Consider the following 26,080-nt stretch of genomic DNA (forward strand, 5'->3'; position numbering starts at 1 on the left):
TGGTGGTTCCACATATTGGTCAATTTTTACAGATCAAATTAAGAAGCAAGACAATAATGGATGATGGATGGTCGTCTCCTGTATCCTTAGCATTCACCAATTTCCTGATCTTCACTGGTACAGCCATTATAGGAAAAAAAAAAAAATCAGTGTGGAGAATCCTCAACAGGCTAAAAGATCTGCCATATGACCCAGCTATAGCACTCTTTGGTACATGCCCAAATGACTCAAGCTCCTGCCCCAGACACTTGCTCAGCATGTTCACTCCTGCCCTAGTCACTGTAACTAGAAAATGAAAACAACCTCACGTTAACTGGTGAACGGATAATGTGTGGTACATATCACAATGGGATTCTATTCAGCCATAAAGAAAAGCAAAATCACAAAATTCTCAGGTAAATGGATGGAGCTAGAAAACATACTGAGGAAGGACCTGAATTCAGAAAGACACACATCACATATTACTTATGGATTCTATTAATCTCTGAATCTTTAGACATGAGTATCTAACTTGGAGTAACCACAGAAACCAGGAAGAAACCATGGAAGAGGCACTTCCATAGGGGAGGAAGGGGAATGGTAGGACAGAAACGCTATCACGGGGCTGGGAGGGGGAGTAGTTTACCTGGAAGGGGAAGTGGAGGGCAATAGAAAGGGAAAAAGAAAGAATAGATAAATGACACACTAAGGATGCTTGAAAGCCATAGGAAAACATTTTAAGTTAGAAATGCATTCATAGACATGCAAATATATGTACATAGTATGTGCATAGATACATATCATATATACTCTGAATGAGGTTATACCACTTGCCACTTGAGGTGATAATGCTCTCCCCTAGAGCCATGTACTATCTAACAATCCCAGTGCCATGCAGAGGAAACCTTCAAGTTGGTCAGGAGAGTTAACTCCCAATAATATAAGCTATTACTGCTGTCTTTGGTAGTCTCCCAGAAGTTAGAGGAATTGACACTATTGCTAAAACACCACACACTTCAGACCCAAGACTTAGAAGAATCAAGCTGGAACTGACCTGGAAGCCTCCTCCCTAAGGACCAGCTCTTCATAGCATCTGAAAGTACTATGCAGGCTTTCAAGGAAGAAAAGTCACCAGCAGTCCTACCCAGCTGCGATGCTTATAAACCACACGGACAAGCGTGAGATAGAGCCTCAAGGGTAAAATGGTGGCACTCAAACCTAGGGCAACCACAGCTGTCTAACTGAACTTAAGGCCTACTCAGGAATGAACTCATGATTGGCTATAAACCTACCCAAGTACCTGTGGATGGAAGGGTTATGAGCCCTGAAGGAGAGCCTACGACTGCTACTTTCCTAGATCAGTACCGTTTCTAAGTACATCCTAAATACTCATCCTTATACCCACAGTAAGGGTAGCTCTCACCCTCCATCAAAGAAGCTCCTTTTTGTGCAGAGGGTTACCATTACAACTAGTCAAAATGCAGAGGACAGTACCCAGCCCAACTGATACAACTACAGCACAGGCTCTGCACCTGAGACTTAGAGAGCATCATGTGAAGGGGGACAAAAAGACTGTGAGAGCCCCCTGGACACCCGGATATCATCTGTGAGATGCCTTCTATACATGACAAGAATGCTGCACCCATGAAATCTTTTTTGTTGTTGTTGTTGTTTGTTTGTTTTTTCGAGACAGGGTTTCTCTGTGTAGCCCTGGCTGTCCTGGAACTCACTCTGTAGACCAGGCTGGCCTCGAACTCAGAAATCCACCCGCCTCTGCCTCCCAAGTGCTGGGATTAAAGGCGTGCGCCACCACCGCCCGGCACAACCATGAAATCTTAAAAACACATCTGATTAAACAAGACCTGTACCATCTCAACAGCAACTGACATGCCAATGTGAATGGTGAAAACCTCAAAAGGCCCTACCTGAAGATGTGTAGACAATCAGTGACTGCTGAGCAGGACAGAATAAGTCTTCTCCAGGATGAGGGCCTTGATAGATTACCCAATCCCAAGTGATCAGTCCTAAACAAATACCTATGCCAACAACACTAAATGGACTCAAGCAGGCTAGAGTGCGAGCTCCCTCTCCTCCCTCCTTTCTCCCTCTCCCTCTCCTTCTCTTTCCCTCCCCCCACCCCGTGTGTGTGTGTGTGTGTGTGTGTGTGTGTGTGTGTGTGTGTGTGTGTGTATAACAATTGAAGAGATCATGAATTTGAGTGGGGAAAAGACAGTAGGCGTTTTAAGGGGGGAAATGATGTAAATACAGTATTTACATATTAAATTCTCAAACCATTTATAGTAAGAAGGAGCCAGCTAACCAGCCTAACTTACACAGTAAGAACGAGAGCCAAAGCTGCTATACAGCACCAGTGAGAAGCCAGACTGCGCCTGGACTCTTCACCATCCCAGGCTGGTATTTGTTTTGTTGCTGTCTGACAGTTTGTCTTAGTATGAAGTATTAGGAAGACCAGTCCACAGAACATGAATTTTTGTGGGTGGGTGGGGACTGAAAGCAGATACAGATAAATGGGAGTATGGAAACAAACGGTCTTGGTAGTCCAAGACTATCAGAGTAGCACAAAACAGACATAGCCTAATAACATGGTATTATCTAGTACAGTTTCAGAAAGAATGCCCCACAGGCTAGTGTATTTGAATGCTTAGTCACCAGATACCAGAACTGTTGCATTGGGGGTGTGGCCTTGTCAGAGGAAGTGTGTCACTAGAAGTGGCTTTTAGGTTTCACCAGGCCCAGTGTCTTTCCTCTTCCTCTCCAGGCCTGAAACCAGGATGTATGCAGCTCTCAGCTGCTGCCCCTGTATCATAAGTGCTGCCATGTTCCTATCATGCTCCCCACCATGATGACAACAGACTAAACCTCTAAAACTATAAGCAAGGTTCAAATTAAGCTGCATTGATCATGGTGTCACCTCCTTCACAGCAACAGAGCAATGACTAATGTATCTAGCCATTCTCTTTTAAACTTAATTTTACATTACTTTTATTTAATTAAAAAGCTGGATCCTTGACTACCTCTGAGGTTTTCCTCAGTCATCTGCATTCTGGAAGTAGATGCATTATACATCACAGGACAACCATACTCCCATCCCCAATCTAACACAAAGTGCTAAAATTAATTAGGATGACAACTGATTTGCTGGTCATGATAGCATTTCCCAGGATGTAGAACCTTCACTGCCGAAAATGAGAAAAAAATTTCAGGCCAGCAGCGATGAGAAGGCTGGTTACTCTCCAATTAATCATTTCCTGGAGTTGGCAAAATAATAGTAGCCTAACCTCTAGCACTAATTAAGTTTGATTATCAAGAAATAACTTTTTATACCTGATTTCACCCATCTGTCACCATTTATCTAATGCACAAAATTAAAATGAGGATAAATGTGAAATGCAGTAGGTATTAACAGGGCTCTGGGAAAGCACAAAAGCATTATAAAAAGTGTTCACTTTCATACACAGTTAAAACCATATAAGGGCTTGTTTTATTTAGGTATGTCCCATAACATACTGAGTACAAAACTTCTAAAGACTTGTTCCTTTTTGTAAATTTAACTTTATAATGCATTGGTGTGAGGGAGTCCAATCCCCTGGAACCGGAGTCATAGATAGACACTGTGGGTGCTGGGAACTGAAGGCAGAATCTCTGGAAGTGCAACCGCTGAGCTGTCTCTCCAGCCCCAAGACTTGTTCATTTTAGAACAATGGTTTAGTACTGGCTCCCTCCTATTTACTCATCATGAAATATGGTAATTGACTAAAATCCTAAAGCTTCAGGTTCAACTGCAAGGCTAAACAGATGACAGATGGCCCCACAAAACTCCTACTAGGAACAAACAAACAAACAAAAAGGGACAATCCCTATGTTAACTGCAAAATGCAATGCATCTGCTAACAGGTCTTGACTTTTGCCTATAAAACTTACCAATACTCTTACCTTCACTTAAGCAGTTCTCACACTTGTTAATTAGAAAACACTCAAGTCTATTCAACTTCACTCTTCTGGATTTTTTCAGGACACGGTTTCTCTGTGTAGCTTTGGCTATACTAGAACTTGCTCTGTAGACCAGGCTGGCCACAAACTCACAGAGATCTGCCTGCCTCTGCCTCTCAAGCACTCGGATTAAAGGTGTGCGCCACCACACCCTAGCTCGGCCTCACTCTTAAGCATTTACGCCATAAAGCCAAATTCCAGGTTTGACTCTCAACAGTTTACTAAATGCCACCCAAATTATGTTCCTATTTGTCATTTACAGAAATTGGAGACTTCCTGTATTATGATCTCATTAGGAGGATTAAGTCATTAACATACTTCAAGTCTGCTGCACATAGCCCACAACCTGATTACAGCTAGTTTTACATCACTTTCACTATTTGTTTGCCATTCTTTTAGGTTCATATGAGAGTGAAGTCATGTGTCTATCCATGAAATCCCTTATGATATGAAATAATAGTAACCACAAGATTGGCACACGCCTTTAATCCCAGCACTTGGGAGGCAGAGGCAGGCGGATTTCTGAGTTCGAGGCCAGCCTGGTCTACAGAGTGAGTTCCAGGACAGCCAGGGCTACACAGAGAAACCCTGTCTCGAAAAACCAAAAAAAAAAGAAAAACCAAAAAATAAAAATTAAAAAATAAAAAAAATAAAAAATAAAGTAATCACAAGAAAACAAGTCACTCACTCAAGTAAGAGCCAGCAACAGTTCCTGAAGCAGCAGCAACATATTTCAAGGCAAGCCCCACATGCCAGCAAAGCACGGGTAGCCCAGAGCCTTAATACTCAAAGGTGCCCAACAGCAATCCACTCTCAGCAACCAATCTGGCTCGATTTTACAAAAATATAATTTGTAAGTAAATAAAAAGAGACTTAACTAGTCTTTGATGAAAATTAGTACTATTCTGCTTTAAGCTCTCTCCATGAGCTTCAGTAAGACAATCACTCTAACTCGAGGCAATCCTGCCTCTGCCTGCTAGGTATATGGACTGCAGATTCGTCAGTTTCTGTATAATGCAAGTGACCATGCCTAGTTACAATATATAGTCACATCCTAGTAATCTTTCATGTCTAGTGCTTCATGCTGAACGTTTAAATATCAGTAGATTTTAAAACACAGCACTATGAAAACGTGTTGAAAGCTACTCCTAGACCTCACTGAAATCCCACAGGCAGAGAATGCATTTAGATAAAATGTAACACAGAGTTTGACCAATTCTACTTAGGCAATCTCCTAACATATGTCCTTTAAGAAACTTCCTTAGAGCCCAGAAGACACGGCTACTCTGTTGTCCCCCACTACTCTCTGTCACACACACACACACACACACACACACACACACACACCAACAAACAACAAAAATACTTACATACTGAGTCCTGAGTCACCTTGTTTCAACTTGCTCACCCCAAGAAAATCTATTCCTATTCTTCTAATTTACCTTTTCAAGCCACAGTCCACACTTCATATTATATGCAAAAGCAGTCGTAAGTTTTCCATTCAAAGATATAATTTTATGAGAATTTGTCTGAATAAAGGGGGCAGGGAATGGGGAAAAACAGCATGGACACATGTAACCATCTCTGTATTAACTAAACTGTAAAAGCAGAGTGACTGGAGCTCACTGACAGCAACTGTTGCAATTATTTTATGTCAATAAGTCAATAACTGAATGCCATGTGTATTAAGACAACAATGACTAGAACTATGTACATTCTGTATACTCCTTTGTATGTAGGCTAATCATCTTCTGCAAGTGAAAGCCAAATACATACATATCCCCCAGAACATCAGCTTCTAGATTACATGACAGTCTAACTGCTTGTGTCTTAATAATTCTAAGTAAGGCCAGGCAAGTAATACATTCAGTATCCCATGAACCCATATCCACTAAAGTGAACTGCCTAACTTTTTGATGAAGGCTGTTTTAAGCAGAAAAATAACTTCACTTTTAAACTTTAATTTTCTTTCCTAGAAAATAAAAAAGACCTGGGCGGTGGTAGCACACACCTCACCTTTAATACCAGCACTCAGGAAGGCCAGCTCTCTGAGTTCAAGGCCAGCCTAGACTACAGAGTGAGTTCCAAGAGAGCCAAGGCCCCGTCTCGAAGGGAAAAAAAAAAAAAGATATGGAAGGAAGGGGGGGGTGGGAGAGGAGGGGAAGGAATTCCAAAAGGAAGGAAGGAACAGCAGAGGGTGGAGAAAAAGGGAGGAAGGGAGGGGGGATCCAAAGGCCAGAGACAAAATATAAACATTACAAACAACAAAATATTGGCAAAATAGTGTGAAAAAGTAAGGTAGGCATGTTCAGACAGCTGTCTGAGGATATTCCATCTTTGAGTATATAAAGGAAATATAGTTTCTAATCACTGGTTTTGAGGTGATTTTAAATGCTTGTTCATTGTAGACAAAAGCTGTAGCAGCTCAAAATTTGGGTGGTTTTTGTTTTTCTGTGAGGGTTTTTGAGACAAGGTCATATGTTATTTCCAAACTAGACTTAGAGGTTCAAGGTCATCCTGTGACACACACACACACACACTTCCAGTACTGAGGAGTCAATAGGAAAGCAGCAGCAGCAGAGTGGCTATGTGAATTACAATTGTCATAAAACTGAAATGACCAGTCTGTGGTTCTGCACTGCAGCCTCAGCCTCAGATGTCAAACTCGCCCACATCCATCTCACTTCATTCTCTCTGTATTTATACTACTCTGCTCTACCTCCCAGACCTCTTGTCACCCCAGCAGTCACTGCCTCCCCCAGGTTTCCAGCATACCGGGTTTTTTTTCTCCCATGCCTGTAAAATAATATGCAAGCTAAACATCTTTAACAGTCTAAGACGTCAGTGCTCATGTCAAGTATAGTTTGAGTGAATGGTGAATATGAGTTCTACAATAGCCTAGCAATAAAAAATGTTATATAATACGATAAGAAAATGACAGGGAAATACTAACAGTGATTACATTAAAAAAAAAAGTACTCCACAAGGTAAGAATGACTCCATGTTTACATTAAAATTATATACACTTCATACTAGGTGGACAGTAGTTCAGTGACTGAGTGCTTACTTGCATGTATGAGACTATATTCAAGAAAAGCAAAAAAGAAAAAGAGAAAAATTAAAAATGCCGGGCAGTGGTGGCGCACGCCTTTAATCCCAGCACTTGGGAGGCAGAGGCAGGTGGATTTCTGAGTTCGAGGCAAGCCTGGTCTACAGAGTGAGTTCCAGGACAGCCAGGGCTACACAGAGAAACCCTGTCTCGAAAAAAAACAAAAAAAGAAAAAAAGAAAGAAAAAAAAAAAGGAAAATTAAAAATAAAAAACACTACAGGAACCAGGCATGGTGGCAACCATTCACCAGGCTATGGCAAGGGAGACTAAGCTGGTTACACAGTGACAGCCTGTGTCAATCCGCCTTACATGCAGTGCTAAGATTTATTCATCCTGGTTTGTTTTGGTTTTTCTGATAACTAAAACTTCCTGCTTCAATTTAGAAGAAACTCAACAACATCCTCCTGCCTCAAACAGCAAGAATCCAGGCCAGAGATCAAGTCAACAGGAACGAGTAGAATTTCTAGTCTTATGTTTAGTTTTAAGGTAACAAAGCCAGCAACATGTTAATACAGTCTGAATAAAAGCAAAAATATGTAAGTAAGATTAAAAAAACAAGTAACTGTGTTAAAAGGAACATTTTATAATTTACCAATAAAAAATATTACTAACCATTTTTTAACAAAGAAACCTCAATGCAGATCATTAAAATCTGCAGATACATGCAGAACTGGGGTGGGAAGAGGACAAGGAAGAGGAAGAATGGAAGCTGCCCCAGGAAGTTGTTTTAGAACTAAGATCATTTTTAAAGGGCAAATAAGTATCTGTGTAGTTAGTACTCATAATTAAAACAACAAATGAGGGCTGGAGATATGACTCGGTGGTTAACAACACTGACTGCTCTTCCAGAGGTCCTGAGTTCAATTCCCAGCACCCACATGGTGGCCCACAACCATCTGTAATGGAATCCGATCCCCTCTTCGGGTGTGTCTGAAGACAGCTACAGTGTACTCACATACATGAAATAAATAAATCTACAAAAAAAAAATAAACAAATAAATAAATAAAACAAATGGCAGTATAGACATTTCTCAGCTAAAAAATACTTAGGCTATGCAAATGTTTTGATTTTTAATCTCAATAGCAAAGTTCAGATTTACATAAGGAGCATAGAATAGTAGACAGACCTGCCCATCTGGGCTGGCATCTGCTCAACCTTTCAAACTAATCAAATCCAAACCAAAAACCTGATCTTCAGAAAAAGGAAACTCTCATGCCAGTTTAGGTCATTAAACACTTCCTATAGGCATTAAATAAAAAAGAAAACACTTATGCCAGAGATGGCGAAAAGTACTTGCCACCAAGTACCTATCAACCCAGATTCCATCTTGGGGACTTGTAAGGTGGAATAAAGAACCAACACCCATAAGTTGTCCTGATTTCTTCAAGAGTGCAGCAGCATGCACCAATACATGCACATACACAAATAAAAGGCCTCAATGCTTCTGTATTACCTTCTACGCACAAAAAAAAAAAAAAAAAAAGTTTTAATAGTACCGAATCATTTAAAGTAGTACAATTCTAGTTCTATTCCACCCTTCTCTGACTTCATCAATACCTACATTTTCTGTTAGCAATCAGGCATTCCCATGGGCTTGCCCTCAAGGACCTAGCAACAGCAGGACAGGTGCCAAGTAGGGCACATTTCCACCTTTGCGACGAGTCTCATATCCTCCCCATGCCAATGCGCTATATCCTCATACAAAAAACCAGTGCTTCCTCCCCATGCTCTTTCCCTTCTGCCCCGACTCAGCGGCAGCCTCTACATAATCTTCTTCCCAATAAATCTCCCATGTTCCTTAGACCTTAGGCCTTTCCTGACCTGCCTCTAGTTAATCACTGCAGCCTAAATGTTCTCTGCTCAAATTCACAACTCCCCTATACATGATCTCCATTGCCATGGTACCTCCGTGTCCCTCTAATCTGTAATAGTCCCTCTTCTACCACAGTCTTCAGTGGATTCCTACCCAAGGCTCGCCTCACAATTTCTACCCACTTCTACTGCCAAGCATTCTGGTGAACCTCATGATTTAACATCACCACCACTTTAAAGCACCAGTTCATCCTTTTATCTGTTCTCTCTCCTTCACAGAGCTATCTTCTCTACTCATTCACTTTCAATTTGAAATTAATGAGAAAATTTGGTTTGGTTTGGTTTAAGACAAGGTTTCTCTGTGAAGCCCAGGCTGGCTTTGAACCCTGAGATCCACCCTGCCTCAGCCTGAGATTAAAGGTGTACACCAATACCACCCAGCCACCATTAACAGAGGTTCTGAATTCAAACTTTTAAGGGAGGCTTAGTAGAGAGGGTGTTAGATCATGGATGAATATAGTTAAACTTATTTGAGTGAGCTGCTGGGGCATGGGAAGAGTTGGTGCTTTTGACTTTATAATCAGTATAAAAATTCTGGTAGATACTTTTCCTTGAAGGCTCTTTTATAGCAATCTTTAGTTTAATTAACATAGCTTTCTTTGTTTCTAGTTTTCAAATTCTTTAGTAATATACATTTGTGTGCATCTTAATTATTTCACAAGACTGTAGGGAAATTTCGTAAAGAAACACCCTTTCCCTTGAGTGGTTTCTTCTGTATGTACTAGTAGACATTTTGCCAATCCTATGCATTAGTGCTTGCTTCCTGTAAGAATTTTCCTCTATAGCACCTCTATCCTGCCTACTGTGTGTAGTTTGATGGACAGAAAGGAGTCTGGAACCAGGGGTGCTTGGGTTGGAATCCTCTTACTGGATGACTGTTCTTTGGCAGTTAAACTTTTCTGGGTCTCCATTTATTTTACTGAATTGTGATGATAACAGAACCTATTGTTCACTGTTGTGAGATTTTAGATGTCTCAGAACTGTTGTCAATAAATTTGAGCCAATTTATTTGTTTTTAGAGAATGGAGAAGTTTTTTGTTGCTTACTGCCTTTTCTTAAACATTATCTTCTGTATGTACTCATGCCATTAGGCTAAAAAATATTTTAAATCCATGAAGTAATTATTAGCTAATGTTCAAGCATCTGTGAGAACTGGGCATGCTGCTCAGTGACAGAATGCACACCCCAGCCCTTGTGGTGTCCAGTATGGGGGCGGGGCTGCTGACAGATAACCCACACAATGAACAACGTAAGTCATAGCTACTCTGGGGACTTGCAAATCCCACTATTTTTCTCTACCCTCCCATTAATCACAGTGCTTTTACACAGTTCCACTTGTCCAAACCCCAACTCTGATATCACCTCTTTATGAAGTCTTCTAGCAATTGCTTCGGGTTTTTTTCTCTAAGAACTCAAAGCTTTAAATACACCTCTATGGGTTTTGCTAGTTTCTACCTATACTTCAAAGAGGTGGGCATATTCATGACTCATCTCTGAAATATTTAGCCCAAGCAACACAGAAAACATTACATAGCATGTACATAACTGTTTGTAGTTTTCCTTTGTTGTTTTTGTTGCTTTATGGATTTATTTCCAAAAGAATAAAACAGGAAACATCACAGAAAATACAATAAGGAATGTTATACCTCTGCTTCTTAAAAATAAGATGGAAACCACCCACCCCCCCCAAAAAAAGCCAACGGTATATAAAATCTGGTTAGATTTTCTATCAACTTACTGAATAGTAAATTATTGAGGGGTTATGCTGTCATATAACTAGCCCTGTTCTTCAAATATTTCAGTAGAATATAGGTAATGGATAAGTATGGTGATTGTTTAAATCAGAACTTCACTGAGTCTAATTTAACCAAAACACTCAAGAGGCTAAGTTTTTTTGAGGGTCATTTTGGTTTTTTATATACACAAAACATTAAGGATAACAGATGGAGCTCTATGAGTTCAAGACTAGCCTGGTCTACCTAACAAGTTCCAGGGCAACCAGTGTTATATAATAGAGAGACTCTGTCTCAAAAAAAAAATATTAAAATGAAAGTGTCTTCTATCCCTGAGTCCACCCTTGTGATGAGGGCACAAGAACTAAGCACCACTTGGAAAGCAAGTTTACAATTTTTATTAAGAGCACACAGCCTTTATCCTTCACGTCTAGTAGTCTTTAATGAGTCATTTTTAACAAGCATTCAAAAGAAAATAGGCAAATACACAGTAACTGGGAAATATCAAACACACTGCGACATGTATATTCATTAGATTATTATATAGCCACTACAAATATTTCAAACATCTGTTTACACTGTAATTGCTTAAGAAAAACAGGTTAAATATTGAATATACACAATATAATTTCACTTGTGAGCAAACAAACAAAAAATATCAGCAGTGGCCATATTTTGGATACAAATTTAGTACTAATTTTTAAATTTCCAACTTTATGTTCTTACATATTTTCTACTTTTCATACAAAACATATACTATTATAACCAAGGAAACTCTTAAGGAAATGGGAACAAATTATTTCCATACATTCAGACAGGAACAAACTTTATATACTAAAAATCACAAACCAATGAGACAGTGTATGGCTTTTTTTTTAAACAAACTAAACAGAACGTAGAGAATCCAAACATTAACTTGAAATATTTCTGTTCCAAACATACAACTTGAAACATGGCTCATGATGATCCCAGCATTTAAGAGGTAGAGAGGCAAGTGAAGCTGTGAGTTCCTGGCCAGCCTGGTCTATATAACAAATTCTAGGACATCCAGGGTTCCAGAGAGACCTTGTCATTTAAAAAAAAAAAAGGGGGGGGGGAGAAGAAGGGGAGAAAGGGAGGGGAAGGAAGAAAAAAGAAGGGGAGAGGGGGGAAGGAGGAAGGGAAGGGGGCCAGGGGTTTTGGGAGGGCGCTGAAGCAGAAGAATAGCTACAAATTCAAATACAGTCTAGTCTACATAGCAAGTTTAGGCAAGCCAGGGCTACACAGTGGGACCTTGCTCAAAACAACAGACATACAACTTAAACTAGGCATGGTGGCAGACTTTGAGATTGTGAATTTGGAGACAGCCTGAAGAACTTTATGACAAAAAAATTATAAATTTTATGTAATCTGACTAAAAAGATTAGATTACTATATTAAAATAAATTATAATTGGGCATAATAGTTAAGTTTTTATATTTTGTTCAAAATTAACTTTGGTAAATTTAACATTCCTAATCATATAATGTAAACCATAAGATAAATGTTAACTCTTTCCATGTCTTGTAGTAATAAAACTTGTAGTGATTGGGACCAAAACAAACTGACTTGAGACACTGCTGGTCAGTTAGCACACCAAAATCTCCAAGTTCCCTAATTTTCCCACCCCAGTTCATAGCCTTTATGAGAGGATTTTTACCTTTTACCTTTCTCTGATCTGATGTCTTATACTTTAGGTCCAGTCTTATCTAAGAGTCTCCACAGAATACTCACCTTCTGAGCCTTGTGTACTATCCCCAATGTCAGGTCTCCACCTCATCCCAACTGCTGCTAAGTCTCTGGCCTAGCATTCCCTACCTCCCTGCTACTATCCCTCTCCTACTGGATTTGCCCAACACCACTTAAAAGTTTTCTACTCTCACCATATTCTGTGTTTTGCCTTAGTAGTACCTTCTGTGCTTATAATTAAATAATTGCATACAAAATTGCTTACTGCCCATCTTCTCTATACATGAAGAACAAAGTGTCTTTTACTCATTACTCAATCCCTAGTGGCCATCATCACACAACCTGGTCAAACACACATCATATGGGTGGGTGAGTGGGTGGACATGTGCTGACAGGCATTGAAGAACACACATACAGGAGAATGTTTAACACAAATGTTAAATAATGAGTTGTTGAGCAGTGATACATGCCTGTAAACCTGGCTACTCGGGAAGCTTAGGCTGTAAGATTCTAAGTTCAAGGACTATCTGAACTAAATGGTGAGTTCAAGCCTGGCCTGAGCAACTTAAAAAGACATTATCTTTCAAACAAAAAAAAAAAAAGAAGAAGAAGAAAATTCTCTGGTAGGAGCACAGATCTAAATGTGGAGAGGCAGCTGAAGATATAGCTTGTTGACAGAGCTCATGAATAGCATACATAAGGTCTGTGAGTTCAATCCCAGTGCCATAGAAAAAAATTATTAATCACAGGAGATTACTGAGTAAACAGAATAGAAAGTTCAAAGCCAATCCAGCCTGCCAGCCTGGCCTATCCAGGTCAAGGCTAGTCTAAGATGTGCAGCAAGAAGCCTGTCAAAAAAAGAAAGCCGAGGATGTAGCTCAGTAGCAGAGCACTTGCCAGGATCTCCTGAGGCCAAGTTTTAAGGAGCAGTAGTGGAAGAGGAAAAAAAACTGGTAATTCAGATAACTTTTCCTATGATATGTGTGTGTGTGTGTGTGTGTGTGTGTGTATAAAAATATAAAATAACTTTCTTGGCATCTATTTTATAAGCTTAGGAACTCCTGTGACCCTAAATTTAAAGCCTCTTTTGACAGATCTGCCCTACTCAAATTTTGCCATAAAATGTATTCCTTTATGGTAAACACTATGTTCACCAAAAGTGCCTCACTGGAATGAACCAAACTAAACAAGGATAGGCAGAAATACAAAAAATTTGATGTGTGGATCCCTAGAACAAGATTTCTATCCATAGAAAATTCAACATTTTGAAAATGAATAGTTTATAATGGTCTCTGGCTACCTCTAAGTCCTTCATCTATTGATCTACTCTCTCTGACCTGTACTCTAGACATGACCCCTCACTCCATGGGTAATATGGTCCCAAAGACTAGCAGATGAATTCTCTGGCAGCCATTCTTGATAAAAAAAAAAAAAAAATCTTGAGTACCAACTATAAAACATGAAGAGTCTCTAACCCCATACTCAAGGAATCAACATTATCACTCCCTCGCTCCACAATCTAGCTATCACCTACCTACGAGACCCCTCCTCTAACTGATTTGTACTTAGAACTGGAATTATGCAGACCTTTCCTGGACTTTCAGCTATCCTTTGCTTCTGCCTGCTCCCAAGTGCTGGGATTACAGGGATGTCTGATCATGCATAGCTTTACATTTTAAAAATATACAAGTATTTTCTAAACCCTGGATTTTCCATCCCACTTCTATAAGCAGTTCTCTTCCACTATCCTTCCATCTTTCCAAGAATAAGTAAAAATGGAAAACTAACTCCTCCCAGGTCCAAAACCCTGCTCAAACTTCAAGGTATCCAATAAAATCCCTTTCCTCCCTTATTCTCCAGAGCTGTTGCCAGGTGATTATTCTACTTCCTGTCATCCAGCCCTCCTGCCCATGTTCACCCTAACCTCTATGGCTGACATTTTTAACTCTTACCCCCATTAATACATCCTGCATGCATGCTGCCAGCTTGGCACTCACTCCTTTAACATGAATGCCACAATAATCCTCTATCCAAGTCTTAATTCCTCTACACTGCCTAAGAGAAAGAGATGAAAAGAATAATTCTAAATCTCTCTGCCAAGCATTTAAGGCCCTCTATAACTAATTTTTCAATACTCCTGATTCTCTGTCACACTTTGTGCTTCCGTCTTTCAGCATCTTCCCTTGGGATGTCCAGGGGCGGCTGGACACCAAGAGGGGAAGGACAGAGTGGAGCCCAATTCCACAGAATGCCAGGCAGGGAAGGATGGACTGAAGCCGAGTTCTGCGGTCTGATTCTTCCTTTACACACCAGGCAGGAAAGGATGAAGTGAAGTCCAGAACTGATGGGTCAGCAGGATCCAGGTCTGACAGTGAATGCTGGAGGAAGGGGTTCTGAAGATTTCAGTGTTACAACTTTTAGAAAACAGCTCTCTTAGACAGTAGGCAAGGAAACAGCTTGTGCCATATACCTCATTCAGGGTCAATCAAGGGCTATATGTATTAATCCTGGAGAGTAAAAAGGGGTTCTTCGGGGTTTTTTTTTTGGGGGGGGGGGGTGGGGTGAGACAGGGTTTCTCTGTGTAGCCCTGGCTGTCCTGGAACTCACTCTGTAGACCAGGCTGGCCTTGAACTCACAAATCCACCTGCCTCTGCCTCCCAAGTGCTGGGATTAAAGGAGTGCGCCACCACTGCCCGGTGGAAGGGGTTCTTCTTAAGGTGAAGTTTCATTAGCTGAGGTTTAAGGTTCAGAGGACACTTCATTTGCATGGAAAGACATTCCAGGAAATTGAACCTGTAATTTCCTCCAAGGATTACATGACATTTCTCAGGTAGAAGATTGGGGTCAGGTTCCCCATATCAGGTGGAGAAGAAGAAACACACTGAGAAAAGGGCGTCCTCCATTTTGCACTAAGAAAGCTATCCGAGCATAGCAGACTATAACCTTAGTATCCCGTGCAACACTTTATTCTTAAATTCTATGCACCTTTAACTTGTCTTCTCCTAGTCTCTAAATTTGTTCTTTCTGCCTTTCTTCCTAGAATCCTTTTGACTTGTTTTGGTTTTTTGAGCCAAGTTCTCATTCTGTGGCCCAACTAAATGATCCTCAGCCTCTCAGAATGCTGGATTACATATATGAGCCACTATATCAGGATCTATTAACTTAATATCTAAACTAGTTGGCATTTTTTGCTACCCATGCTTCCTCTGTCCACTCATCCCTCCCTAAGCCAGGACCTATATAGGAACTCTACATTTCCCCATAAATCAATCATTTCTAAATTTATCATATATCGCAAAACAAAATGTAAGCTCTTTACTAGCTAAAAATGCCTTATTTCTACAATGTGACTTAAGTATACAGTGTTCTGTCCATTTAGGAAATGTCCCTGATGCACAATAATGCAACCAAGAGAAACACTAGAGGTTCCTAGTCCCAGGAACAAAGATGCTACTCCAATGGCAGCTCAATCTGCAGAGCTTTTCTTCAGCTGTTTTTGCTGCTTTCTGGAGAGGCACTTCCGATTGCTCTGTAGGACAGAAAGGTCAGACCTTGAGGAAGATTGGTACCCTACATTTTCTGCTTTTATGGGTTCAATGATATGGCCTAGTTTGGTGCCAACCTTGGGAACTGTCAGCTTTTGGAAAGCTCTCTGGGTGTTCCATGTGTACCCAATAGGGTTCTGGATAGTCCTTTCAAATTGCTGGTGGTGGGTGAATGGGTGTGGAACCACCCGCACCTGATGAGCAGCTGCATGGATGTTGCGCTTCTCACTGATAATCACATTTGGCAAATTCTTGTCTTTTCTTGGAGAACTTTCAGGAGCTTTAATAAGAAAACGGCGTCTTTTCTTGGCGCTGGGCTTCAGGCCCATACCAACCCACTCACCCCATCCAGGCAATGACAGGTCCAAGTCCTTTGGCTTATTTGCCTCTATAGCTTTCCTCTTCTCTTTTAAGAACTCTCTTATGACATCATCCCCAGCAAAAGCTTCCTTTATTAGCTGCTTGTGGTCTGTCTCCACTTCATCTTCCAACTCCTGTACTGTGGGCACTGCCAAAGACTTCACAGAAGGAGATGGAGTAGTCAGGAGGTTCTGTAGATCAATCATTTGTTCCTTCTTTTTCTTCCCTCCAGGGGTATCATGTTTGGTAGGTGGGTTCACCTCCCTCCACACCCCTTTCAAAACAGGTCTAGAAATCCCCCTTTTTGGATGACCCCCTTTGCCCAACTCTCCTTGTTGTTCCAGAGCATGTGCTCTCTCTAGCCTTTGAAGCACCAAGAACTTCTCTGAGGCAAGGTCCTCTTCCTGGATATGAAGAACAGTATCCAGTGAACTCACTTTTTGATTCTCAGATTGATGATTTTCCTTGTTGAGTTTCTGAAGCAATATTCTCGATTCAGATAATACCTCCTGGCTATTAGAGTCTTCTGTTTCTTGGCCAACCATTGGCTTGGCATTGCTGGAATCAACTCTTTCTTGAAAGGATCTTTTTTTCAACACAGGTTCTTCTGTCACTGGTCTTTCAACTCCCTCATTCTCAGAAGACACATGGGCCACAAATTCAGGCATCTGTTCAGGGTCTGTTTTGATCTCACCTCTTTCTGCATTGCTGTTGCAACTGCTAAGCATCCAGGGATTTATACCATCTGCATTCATTTGTAGGTCATCCATTCCATCAGAGACGGGGACTATTCCCTCTTCTGTGCATCCATCCTCTTCCTCACTCTCTGAAACTACCTGGAGTTTCTGTGTCAGTTCTCTGTTCTTAGCCAACTGTTCTTGCATAGCTTTTCGAGCCTCCAGGTCATATTTGGCCATAATTGCCTTTGACTTTGCCCATTTCCCACTGCCCTGGTGCTTAAGGCTCATCCGTTCTGTCATTCTGACTTTTTCCATTTTTTCCAGTTCTTGCAATGCAGCACTTGGGCAGTCCTTCCATAGCTGCTCAAACTCTTTTACGGCTTTCTTGGCCTTTCCTTTCCTTAGAACTCTGTGGTATTTTTTACTCTTGATTCTCTTCTCTCTTCGAGCTCTAGCCTCATAATAGGACTGCAGAGCTCGTGTCCTCTGAAGCTCTGCTCGGCGTATCTTGGCTTCTTCCAGGCTCATGGCTTTGATGGAGGCTTTTTCCACAGGAGTCAATAAAGGGTCTGTTACTGGCTGCTTGTTCTTATGAAGAAGGTTAAAAATTTCTTGTTCCAGGGGGGTTCTTGCTTTCCAGCCAGTGAAGACATGTTCAATGGGAGCAACAGCTGGCGGCTCCTTCTCCATGGGAAAAACCAACTGCTCTGCTTGCCGGTTCTTCAGAACGATGGGATCCCACCTGGAGAGCATTTGTGAGGTTTTGCTAAATGCTGCTTCCCTGACGGTCCGGTCAGCCTCTTCTTTGCTAAGGGGTGTGGTCAGAGTCTTTGACTTGACTCTATGCAGTTGTTTTTTCACAGCACCCAACGAAGATAATGCTGTAGCAGACCCAAGCAAATCGGAAAGGGCCAGCTTTTCACCTGATCCTTCAGAAGTAACATTGAACTCTGACACCATCAGACTAGCCTCAGATCTCTCTGCCAACTTCCATTTATTCTTTCTACCAAAGGAATTGACTGCTTCCAGGAGCTTTTGACATTTCCATTCTCCATCACTGTCCCCCTCGTCTTCACTTGTACTCAATGGGTAGTTGTCTGGCAAATCCACTAGTTCTTCCTGCTGGCTCAAAGCCAGAAGGTCTGCCACATTCCTGGCCATGTTCATGGTAGGAGCCTGCTTCCTCTCACAGGGCCTGTAAGCTCTTGAAGAAGCGTCTGGTCTCACTCATCTTTGGCTTCATCTATTTACTGCCCACTGTCTCTGACATAGATGTTTTCTGAGAATCTTATTTATTGAGATGTCTAAAGAAGAAAAGACTCAGATAAATACCCCAGTAATTTCCATGAAGTTAACACATAAAATGTACAAGCCAGCCAGGATGGTGATATATATACAAGGCCAGCCTAGGCTACAGAATTCTCAGTCTCTGTGTCTGCATGTCTGTCTGTCTGTCACCTGAAAATTATGACACAGGTAACAAAAACCTCAAGCCAAAGCAAAGGAAAAGGAGGTGAAAAGAAAGAATCATGATAAAAACTTAGAGATCAGACAGAAAATTAAGTGCAACAGGAAGCCCAAATGGTTGTGGACAATGCCATACCACAAGTCCTAGTAGCATCATGGCAAGCAACTCAAGACAAGCTTCTCTATACACTTCTGTATGTAACAAGTAAAAAGACCACCCCCATCTTCTCCACTTACTATACCCCAGGAAACTTTAATCCATCCAACAATTACTCTCTGAGTTGATGAGTCATTGAATGAAATCATGCAGGTTCTTGACTGGATCTGCCTCAAGGCTCTGTCCTATGCCTCCCCAAAGAATACAATCTAATCCTCTTAGTCCTCAATAACTGAACCTTCACGTAAATTTGTTAACCTATCAAATTCAGAATGCTTGTTCCTGTCTGTTTAATACATAAACAGAGATAGAAGAATAAGAAAAAGGGAAGAGAGAAAAATAGGAAAAGCCAATTAAAATAGAGAAGAAAGGCAGAGAGGCAAAGAAAGAAGCACACAGCTGTGTCCTTCTAAACTACCTGCTTGCTTCTTTGGCCCACATAACTCTTGTGAGGTAAGAATTTAAACTGTCATGTTACAAAAACTGAAATAAAAAGCTAACAGGCTCAGTGTTGCATGCCTGAATCCCCAGCACCTGGGAGACTGAGGGGATTTTAAAATCAATGACAGCATGGGGTTACATTAAAAATAAAATCAAAACAAAACAGCAAAAAAGGATGGGGTTACATTAAAAAGAAAAAAAATACAAACAAATAAAAATAAGAAAGCCTGCCCCCACCCCATCTTAAGAAAAACTGAGAAATAAATGACTGACTCCCAATTTACATACCAAGTTTTATATACACGGATGGCAATCCACTCAGCAACCCAAAGTTGGTGATATGCCACTCAGGAGGCTAAGGGAGATGGATCTCAAGTTCAAGGCCAACCTGAGCCTCACAGCAAGTTCAAGGCCAGCTTGGAGTAAACAGTAAGACCCTGTTTCAAAAAAAAAAAAAAAAATGCACCTTGAATTCATGTCTTATGACATAAGCCTGGTAAGTAGTAATAAAAGCAGATGCCTGTTATCTGAATGAGAACACCACACTGTCAGCCTACTTGCAATGTGCTAACGCAGAAATTCAATTTTCCCAAGAAATCTAAAGCCCAGGTCCAAGTTAACTAATATTAACTAAAACAGAACAAAACCAAGGGATGTGGTCAGTAAGATGGGTCAATGAGTAAAGGCTGGCCACTGAAACCTATGAACTGAGTTCAGTCCCCAGAACCCACAAAAAGTCAAGAAAGAACTAACTCCAATGCTGTCCTCTGACCTTCACCTGTATATTGTGGCATAAACTCAGATGGACTCTCAAGGGCTCCAATGCACACACGGGCATGCATGAGTGAACATGCATGCAAACACACACACACACACACACACACACACACACTAGTAATTTTTTAAATAATGGAACAAAATCTAGCTAATTTTCCCAAATTACAGTTTTCTATTTACATACAATATCTCAAACTCTACTAAAAAGGCTCTTACGTATCATAAGATACTTCCTTAAGGTGGGCCTGTATACAAAAGCTTAATGATACTACTTCATGAGAGAAGGCAAAGCCAAGCAATGGTGATGCACACCTTTAATCCCAGCACTCAGGAGGCAGAGACAGGCAGATCTCAATTGTTGAGTTTGAGGCCAGCCTGGTCTACAGAGCACGTTATAGAATGAATACTCAGCGCTATACAGAGACTTTGCCTTGAAAAACCAAAGGGGAGAGGGCAGTAAAATACGAAAAACCTTCTACATTCTCTAAAAATAAATTGGCTCTTGATGCATGTTTATTGACAATACTGCAGACACTTATTTTAAAATCTCACTTCAGTGAACAATTGGTTCTAGTATTACCACCATTCAGTAAAGAAACTGAGGCCCAGAAAAGTTAAACGGGCTGCCAAATAAGTCATCCAGGCAACGAGATTCAAACCCAAACACCCTGAGTTCCAGACTAATGTTTCTACCATCAAACCACCACAGGCAGAATAGGGGTGCTACACTTTACAGGGAAATTCTTGCAAGAAGCAAGTCCTAATGCACAGAATTGGCAAAATGACTACTAGTACTCACAAAAAAGAAACCGCTCAAGGGAAAGGGTGTTTGTGAATTATCCCTACAGTCTTTTGTGAAATAATTAAGATATACACAAATATAAAATACTAAAGAATTGCCGGGCAGTGGTGGCACACGCCTTTAATCCCAGCACTTGGGAGGCAGAGGCAGGCGGATTTCTGAGTTTGAGGCCAGCCTGGTCTACAGAGTGAGTTCCAGGACAGACAGGGCTATACAGAGAAACCCTGTCTCGAAAAACCAAAAAAAAAAAAACAAAAAACAAAAAACAAAAAAAACAAAAACAAAAACAAAACCTAAAGAATTTGAAAACTAGAAAAAAAGAAAGTGAAGCTATGCTAACTAAAATTTAAAAAAAAAAAAAAAAAAGCCTTCAAAAAAAGTATCTACCAGAATTTTATACTGATTATAAAGGCAAAATCACCAATCCTTCCCATGCCCCAGCAACTTAAGTAACCCTTGCTCATTCGTATTCCAATACCCTCTCCACAGAGCCTCCTTCAACATTAAAAATTTAAGATCAAAACCTCTGTTAGGAGAGAGGGGAGCTGAGCAGTGGGGTGGTAGTATAAGCCTATAATCCCATAGTGTTTGGGAGGCTGATTCAGGTGGATCTCCCAGCTCAAGGCCAGAATGGTCTACATAGTTAAGTTACAGGACAACCAGGGATACATGGAGAAGCCCTGCCTTGAAAAATAAACAAAAACCTTGTTAACAATAGGCATGCTGGTGTATCCTTTTAATCCCAACCCTCCAGAAGCAGAGGGAGGAGGATCTCTGAGAAGGGAAGAAGACCAGTCTGGAGAACAGCCAGGACTACATAGAAAGATCCTCTCTCAAAACTACAATTAAAAAAACCTCTGGGAAGCCCTTCCTATGTACATGTCTCCCATTTCCTCACCTCTGGGCTTGACCCATCCTACCATACCACAAGGATCAAAGAGTTCTCACAGGACCACTCCACAGAACTGACTGCCTCCCCTGCAGTGACTACTTCCAACTATCTCCACAGTGTGGAGAGAAATGGTTAATCCCGATTGTCAACTTGCCTGGATTAATAAATGCCTAGGAGATTAGTAAAGCAACGGTCTGTGAAGGCATTTCCAGAGACAATTAGAACACAGAGTGCTAACCCCTTGATAGATACACAGCACAGCATTACTGTGAGATTGAGTCTCTGGAGGAAGTAAATCACTAGTGGGATATTCTTAGGGTTTGATCTTACCCTAAAACCTGCCTATATTTCCCTTTCCGTACTGCCTGGCCACCTTGCAATGAAACGCTCTTTCAACAAGCCCTCCCCCACTAAAACGGAATGACATCTTGGAAACTATGAGCCAAAAAGAAATCTTTTCTTGCCTTCATTGATCAAGTAGTTTTGTCACAATAACACTGAGGTAACTAATATGCCACTCTTCCTCCCTCTTTTGCAAACTCTACCTCTTCTACTCAGGACTAACACATGTCTCTGCTCTTATTCCTCCACAGGCGGCCTGACATGCACATGGTTTTAGATTCTGTCATCTGTACAAGAAAAGGCCCCTAAATGGCATTCCCTACTTCTGAACACTGAACCAGTACCCTAAAGAGAAGGCCACTCCCACTTCTAAACCTAGAGACGCTCCAATACCTAGTTCCTTCACAACGAGCCTCAGCTCAGACAACAGTACATGCAAGCCCTGCAGTCACCAGGGTCTGAAACAGTACCTTCTCTTCTCAGAGCGTATTTATCAGCATGCCATGACTGCTTTACATCTAACATCTCCACTTTCTTGAATTTCTGCTCATCATATTAACCTCTTTAAAGGCTCAGCTAATCTAACACAGGATAGTGCTATGAGAAAAACCAGTATTAATACAAAACTTTCAAAGCAGGGACTCTCTTAAGCACATCTTTGCACTTATTCTATACAGTATGCACAAAAAGACAATATTTGCATACAGCTGATATCCAATAAAAGTATTACAATTAGTTATATTGTCTTCATAAGTGTTTAAATAAATATTTATATAGTTAGCAGTTTCCCAATTCATGCATGGTTTTTCTTGCTTCCTAAGAACTGAACGTTGTTTATTTAGTTTTTGGTTTTTGAGACAGGGTCTCATTATGTGGTTCTGGCTGTCCTGGAACTATGTAAACCAGTCTGGCCTCTGAACTCAAAGACCCACCTACTTGCCTCTGCCTCTTAAGTGCCAGGATAAAAGGTGAGCCATCAAACTCAGCTTAGAGCTGAATTTTTTATGTTAAATTACTGAGTAAAATATAAACTACAATGAATGCTTAAGAAAATTATGGCTGGACAGTGGTGGCGCATGCCTTTAATCTCAGCACTTAGGAGGCAGAGGCAGGTGGATTTGTGAGTTTTCGGCCAGCCTGGTCTACAGAGTGAGTTCCAGGACAGCCACGGCTACACAGAGAAACCCTGTCTCCAAAAAAAGAAAGAAAGAAAGAAAGAAAGAAAGAAAGAAAGAAAGAAAGAAAAGAAAAGAAAAGAAAAGAAAAGAAAAGAAAATTATGATACCTACTGAAAATCAGAAAAGCTTATCACTGAGGGCTGAGCTGGGGGTGGGATGGGTGTTGTGAGGTGGGGATTTCTAAATCACACCTTCAAATCCACAGTCCATATAAAAGATATAAAAGATTCTTGCTTCTGAACTATTTATCAGGCAAAAATCCAATTTCTACAGGAATATTTAAACTTTAAGTACCCTAAAGGCAGGCAGAATGACTGCTTGGGAATATTCTCTATCTCATTCAGATACTTTGCAACTTGAGCTGAAATAACTATTTGGTGGGAAACATTGAAATAAAAAAAATTAAACTATAGTTGCTCAAAAAGTTCTTTCTGAAGCTCTTGTTCTATGTACATTTAATTACAACCTCAGAAGACAAATTTGACATCTAGGTTAAAAAAAATCTCACATAATCAATTTTTAAGAAGCAGCTCCCTGGATTTCCATGTAAGTTGTAACGCTTATTATAATCTTCAATCAGTCAATACCTCACCTTTATTGTATATAACATAACTTGCATTTATCTACCCATTTATCTGCAAGATCACTGGCATGTAGTCTAATTCCAGCCTGAGGACACAGGCACATAGCTACCTGTCCCTGCTATGTTTCCCAGCACCTGCTAATATGCCTGACATGACTCAATGAGAAGGCTCTCAGTGAACAATTAACTGAATCAGGAAGGCACTAGTGGTGTTCCCCCTCACAATGTCCTTCAGTGTGTCCTTTCTTTGCCTTCTTCGAGGAGGACATCTTGGGACTCACAAGGTACCTGTTACTCGGCCCAAATGTCCTACGAATCCAGTAACTGGACTCCAGACACCAGGTGACCCTCTCCTGTGGCCATACTGTGGTCAAGGCACTTTATGACTGAAGAATCTGAGCCTAAGTTAAGAAAACACAATCAGCCTTCAACTCTACAAGTGAGGCATGCACAGAGAGTCACCAGAAAATGCAATCCGAAGTCCCAACACTTCTCTTTCTGCAATAAGCTTTTCATGCGCTTTTAGGGACAACTCAGCAACACCCTTCAACAACTTTCAGAACCAAAGTAGGCATACAAAACAGTCTAAAACAAACAGCTAAAACACCACCCACCTACAGCTCTGCAAGAGCCCCTAAGACCCAAAAGAACCTAGAAACCCAAAGCCACCACGGTGGAACAGCAAACAGAGAGGTGCATGCTTCTAAAGCCATCAGACAGGGATTCAGACAGGCCCCTGGGGCTCCAGCTTCTCCTACTAACTCAGATCTGGGCTAAATTAATGTGGGTTCTCTCACTGTAAAAATTGAGAATTTGCACCCGTCCCGGTGGACTAACAATGTAAACATAGCCATGCACAAAGTTCTTGGTATTTGGCCTTTAATAAAAAAGCTCAGTAAGTGCCAGCTCTGCCATTCTATGCAGTTACTATCATCAAGTCTGCCCTCTAATTTCTACAGGGTTCCAAAAAAAAAAAAAAAACAAACAAACAAAAAAACAACAAAAAAAAAAAACCATTGTCCTGCCCTTTCTAATTTGGGGGCTCTATGTACAAGTGATCGGAATACCTGTTTTAGAACCAGAATGGACCATACAGTTGGATCTTCATCTATGAAACCCCTTCACTCGATCACACCTGAACCCCCAGGGCTGCCTGTGTGTGCATCGCATGAGACTAAAACGCACTTAGAGAAAGGGGAAACCAGAGGTTCCCCCGCGCCAGTCCCACCGCCCCGCACCCTCAGTCTCTGCCCCATGCCCGCAGTTTTTGGGGCCCGCTGGGTGCTGATTCCTCCCACGGACGCCGCACGGCCGTGTGGAGCAGGACGACCCCACCCACGTGCCCGCGGCGAAGGCCGCGGTGCATCCTTCCACCCGCGCCCGCAGCTCCACGCCGGCGGTTTCCCCGAATCCGCGCGGTCGCCCTACTCGCCACACACACACCCTCCACCAACTCCCCTTGCCCGACCCCCGCCACGGCCCAGCACCCCGCGGCGCAGGCGTCCCCTCAGGCACCGGCAAGCCGCATGCACGCCGAGGTGGGGGCGGGGGGAGGAGGCCTGGCCATCATCCCGCGACCCTCATAGCCTCACAACGGGCGCTGCGCACACTCACCACGGGCTCCGACCCACGCAGGCCTGGCTGCTCTCCGGAGCGGCTCCCACTCAGCGCCTCCTCCTCGGGACCCTGACGCAGCTGCCGGGGCTGCCCTGCGAGACCGGGACGACCTCCCGCCGCCGGCTCAGCCTCCCAGTCTGCCGCCGCCTCCTCGTCCGAGCCCGCGGCCGCAGCCACAACCGCAGCGACGTTCCGCTGGCGCCGGCCGAGCAGCGTCTGTTGAGCCGCAGTCCGGGACGCGCAGCCCGGGCTGGCGCTCGTTGCATATGCAAAGAGACCGCCGCCCATTGGCCCGCGGGCGGTGGCGCGTGCGGGGCTCGGCCTATCAAATGCCGGCCTGGGGAGCGCGGCGCTGGCGGCAGGGGCGGGGCGAGGTTACTATGGGTCATTCTGCGGAGCCGCCGTCGGCTGGACCCGGCTGGGGCCGGCGCAGGGCGGGGATGGAGCCCTTGGGGAGGGGAGCGGCGGGACGACCACAGCTGCAGAGGGGAGTCGGGCTGGGGGCGTTGCGCGGGAGGACAGACCAGAGGCGTCCCGGGTGCCGGCGCCGAGAACTGCAAAACCCGCCTTCACTGTCGCGATGCATAAATCTCAATATAAAGCAAGAAAGAGCCTCCCTGCTTGTTTATTTTTTTTTTCTTCATTCTTCTCTGGACTGGATTTGTTATCCTAGTTTGAACACAAATTTCTAGAAAATCTTGCAAGGGAAAAAAAAAATGACGTTTGGAAGTGTTTGTGGAGGGAAAAGGCTCAAAAGCTCAAAGCACGCCCTGTATTATTTCTCTTGCATGGGCTTCGTTTAATGTAGCGTGTGTCCCGTTGACTC

General features: G+C 42.1%; 2 protein-coding genes across 3 annotated transcripts in view; both read right to left on the minus strand.

Moving 5' to 3' along the window:
* Acsl3 (acyl-CoA synthetase long chain family member 3) overlaps positions 1–25,506 on the minus strand; it is a 49,606-nt gene extending 24,100 nt beyond the window's left edge. The window contains exons 1-2 of one of the 2 annotated variants that reach the window (XM_034497367.2): positions 25,252–25,492; positions 19,352–19,500 (exon numbers count right to left, since the gene is read on the minus strand). The gene's annotated coding sequence lies outside the window, so the exon portion shown is untranslated. Of the gene's footprint in view, positions 1–19,351; positions 19,501–25,251 lie in introns of both variants that reach the window. The other variant, XM_034497368.2, reaches the window with a different exon arrangement.
* Positions 15,732–18,297, minus strand: LOC117705060 (U3 small nucleolar RNA-associated protein 14 homolog B). The gene has a single exon (XM_034497366.2). It carries the CDS (start codon positions 18,163–18,165, stop codon positions 15,880–15,882), a length of 2,286 nt encoding a protein of 761 aa, XP_034353257.1. The 5' UTR covers positions 18,166–18,297; the 3' UTR covers positions 15,732–15,879.
* Positions 25,507–26,080: the final 574 nt, after the last annotated feature.

Source organism: Arvicanthis niloticus, chromosome 3 (assembly GCF_011762505.2).
Source record: "Arvicanthis niloticus isolate mArvNil1 chromosome 3, mArvNil1.pat.X, whole genome shotgun sequence".
NCBI classification, from domain to species: Eukaryota; Metazoa; Chordata; class Mammalia; order Rodentia; family Muridae; genus Arvicanthis; species Arvicanthis niloticus.

What these genes read in the sequence shown, in the direction of transcription:
- LOC117705060 (XM_034497366.2), bottom strand. Translation starts at nt 18,165, where the DNA reads ATGAACATGGCCAGGAATGTGGCAGACCTTCTGGCTTTGAGCCAGCAG.